The sequence below is a fragment of the Limulus polyphemus genome, unplaced genomic scaffold (assembly GCF_000517525.1).
Source record: "Limulus polyphemus unplaced genomic scaffold, Limulus_polyphemus-2.1.2 Scaffold12707, whole genome shotgun sequence".
Lineage (NCBI taxonomy): Eukaryota > Metazoa > Arthropoda > Merostomata > Xiphosura > Limulidae > Limulus > Limulus polyphemus.
The window spans coordinates 5,366-8,692 of NW_013678317.1; the positions used below are offsets into that span (position 1 = coordinate 5,366).

Genomic DNA, 3,327 nt, shown 5'->3' on the forward strand with positions numbered 1-3,327 from the left:
CTTTCCTCAGTACTTTTCTCCTGAATTGTGCTATGGAAACTTTCTTTTGGTGTGTCTCTCCGAGCTGAGGTTGCTTAATGGTGTTAAAACTGGTCTTTTAAATGAGCAGCAAGATGAATAATTTGTTACTCACTATTCTATCCATTCACTTTTGAACTGAGCCTGATACACCTCACATAGTACCTTTCTGTCATAGACTGTTGTTTCGTTGATTGGTCAGTGTTGTTGTACTGGCATGCTAAATTCTGTAATCTTGATGAAGTAATAATCTAGCTGGAGTAGTCCAAGAAGGTCCTGCAGTCATAGACTGCACACCATTAGTGGTAACGGATGTAGACTAAATGGGTTCTCCTATTCCATATTTCATACTTAAAGCTGTTTAAAGGTGGAATTCAGAAAGAAATATAACTGGTCTGATCCTTTGATAATGAATTTTTCAGATGTTGTATTTTGTCACTGACATATTTTAAATATCATTGATTTTTCTTCTGTAATTTTTGTACTTTTACTAATGTATTTTATTTGTCTTTTGTATATTGTTGATGATCTTTAGTACTTCTTCAGTTTTATCACAGTCTTTTTGTGCTTCACAAATGTCTTTTTTTATATATTCTCATTCTGTGGATGTAATCCTTCTATACAACTTCTATAACAATTTTGATTTTTTCTTCAAATTCACTTTGTTCTTGATTCTTCCCTAAGTCTTAAATTTCTTTCTTTGAACTCCCCTCTTGTCTCTTATTTTTTATGTCTATTTCATTTCTTCATGATAATTTTAATTTTCTAACTTTAATTTTTTTGTCCTTTAAACTTTGTTTTTTCTTAGTCTTTTAATTTTCTTTGCATTTCTTCCTTCTCTTACTTTAAAATTTTCTTCTTGGCTGTATTTAAATCCTCATTTCCTACTTGTTCTTCTTCCATTGTTTCATCATCTCCAGCAAATTTTCTACCTCACTTCAAGCACATGTATTCGTCTTGAACTTTAGTCTAGATTCAATGCCATATTTACCAGGTTAATCCTACTCATGCCACCAGTGTTGTAACAAATTCTATCACTGGGAAGGTTCTTTTTCATTATACAGTAAAAATAATGAAAATTCTAGTCCACTTAAAAAAAAATTCATTTCATTTTTTCTACAATGAATTCCTCAAGCTTACCTAGTGATTAGCCTAATTCACAAAAAAAATTAAGCAGACACTTTTTAAATTTCCTCTTATATTTATGGCATAAATTTAAAAAATGTACAGCACTGAATTTGTTTATTAAACATCCATCTGCCTAATTAATCAATGCACTGATTAACTAATCAATGACAACTGTCTGGTGTTTTATATAATATTTCTTTTCCCCAAGTATCAAGGAAATTTGAGGTGTGTCAGGAAATATCTAGATATCACACATCACCACTACCTTATTCAAAAACTCCCTCTAGCAACTGATACAAAATATATAATTTTAAAATGTAAAAACATAATTCACAACAGTATTGTAACTAATTATTTAGTTGTATCAGTGTTCCTAGTTATCCTGTAGTCTTTTGCATTGATAACTGTTTCGTTGTGTAATTATGTATGATGTTTATCACCTAGTTAAATGCTACACTTTTCTAATGTTTATGATTATTTGAGTTGTCATGTTTTACTTTTGATCAAAATATGTGTACAGAAAGAAAAATAGATCAATTTCAGTATTAAAAATTTGCAGGAAATTAAAAGGTAGCAAAACTTGTGTGACTGTATTTTTTAAAATGACTGTTATTGAAGTATCTTTTCTGTTAAAACCTTAATTTTGACATCAACTTTATCTATGTATATTATAATAATAGATTTTTTTTTCTAGTTCTCTGGTGTTTACGGAGATAATTTTAAAAGAGCACTGATTGAGAATTGGTAAGTAGGAAAAATAAAACCTGAAAAGTGTGAAACTATATGCCTCTTCAAAAACTAGGAACATACTCTTACTTATATATTTTAATTGCTTGTTTTTTTTGTATTTGTTTCATTATCTCCAACATTTCGTTTTGTGCATAAGTTTGTTTTGCATTCTTCTTAACCATTCATGAGTCTTCTTTTTTTTCAGTTCTTGTAACAGTCAATATAACAAATGAATGATTTTTAAACTATTATACCCCTCTTTACTTATTTTTTGGCTTGGTATAACCTGGTGACTAAAGAACTTTACTCACAATTAGAAGATTGTGGGATTGAATCCAATCACTAAACATGTTGACCCTGGGCATGCTGTGGATTGCTAAATGTAATGGTCAATACTACTATTCATTGGTAAAGAGTAGCCCAAGAGTTGGTAGTGAGTGGTGTTGTTGGCTGTTTGCCTTCCTTCTAGTCTATCACTTTACAGTTAGCACAGATAACCCTGAAAAACCTTTATTTTTGTTTTTCTTACCTAGTATAAGTTACAACTATTTTTGTCGCTCAGGAGTGAGTTTGGGTATTTTACTAGCATTGACAAAATAAAAAAAAATAATGCTAGTTTTCCCTTACAATTATGATTAATTAAGGTAAATAACGTACATAAGTAAAATGCTACAATTTATAGTAATTTTACTTAAGTAGGTTTGTCTGTATATGTTATTCCTAACTGTCTAATTCTAAAATAGATTGATTTTCTTCATTGTTCTGACTACAAAGATATTAAGTAATTGTTTACATTTAGTTCGTTTAGTTTAGTAGTGGCTTGTTTTATATCTTATTTTATTATATTGCAGTATTAATAATTATGACCATGTTTTTATGTCAACAAAAGTGAGCAAATGATAATCAATGATATAAAAAGGAATAAAAATTTCCTTTGATTTTGGTACACTCTGAATTTTGCCCCCTTTTTAAGTTTCTTCCCTGCTTACTTGCTGAACAGGAATATGCCAGTGCTAACAAATATGCAGTGCTAATGTAATAACCTATAGCTTGGTAATTTAATACAAAAAGTTCACAAAAATAAGATTATTTAGAAATATATATTTATGTTGGAAAGTAGTCTATTGAAATAACATAAATATGTTACACAAAACACCTAATTTATGGAACACAAATTAAATTGTAATCAAACTATACATTTCTTAAATCACTTAAGTCATGTTTAATTTGATACAAACACTTTTACTTTGAAGTATAGCGTCTTGTATTGTTAGGCACATATCTATATACATGTACATCTAACTACATTTTCATCTAATCCTCCACGAAGATAAAAATAAAACTATTTTTTTCCTCCATTTAGTCTGTTAATTTCACTTAGAATTTTATTCAACTAAATTTATGATGATAACCAGAGAAAAAAAATATAATAAACACATTTTAATAACCCTA

General features: G+C 29.0%; 1 protein-coding gene across 1 annotated transcript in view; it reads left to right on the forward strand.

The window, feature by feature from the left end:
• Window positions 1-3,327, forward strand: part of LOC111083999 — a gene marked incomplete at its 5' end in the record, with an annotated part of 6,652 nt that overhangs the window by 1,631 nt on the left and 1,694 nt on the right. The window contains one exon of the mRNA XM_022380765.1: window positions 1,841-1,890. Coding sequence (XP_022236473.1) covers window positions 1,841-1,890 — 50 coding nt within the window. The remainder of the gene's footprint in view (window positions 1-1,840; window positions 1,891-3,327) is intronic.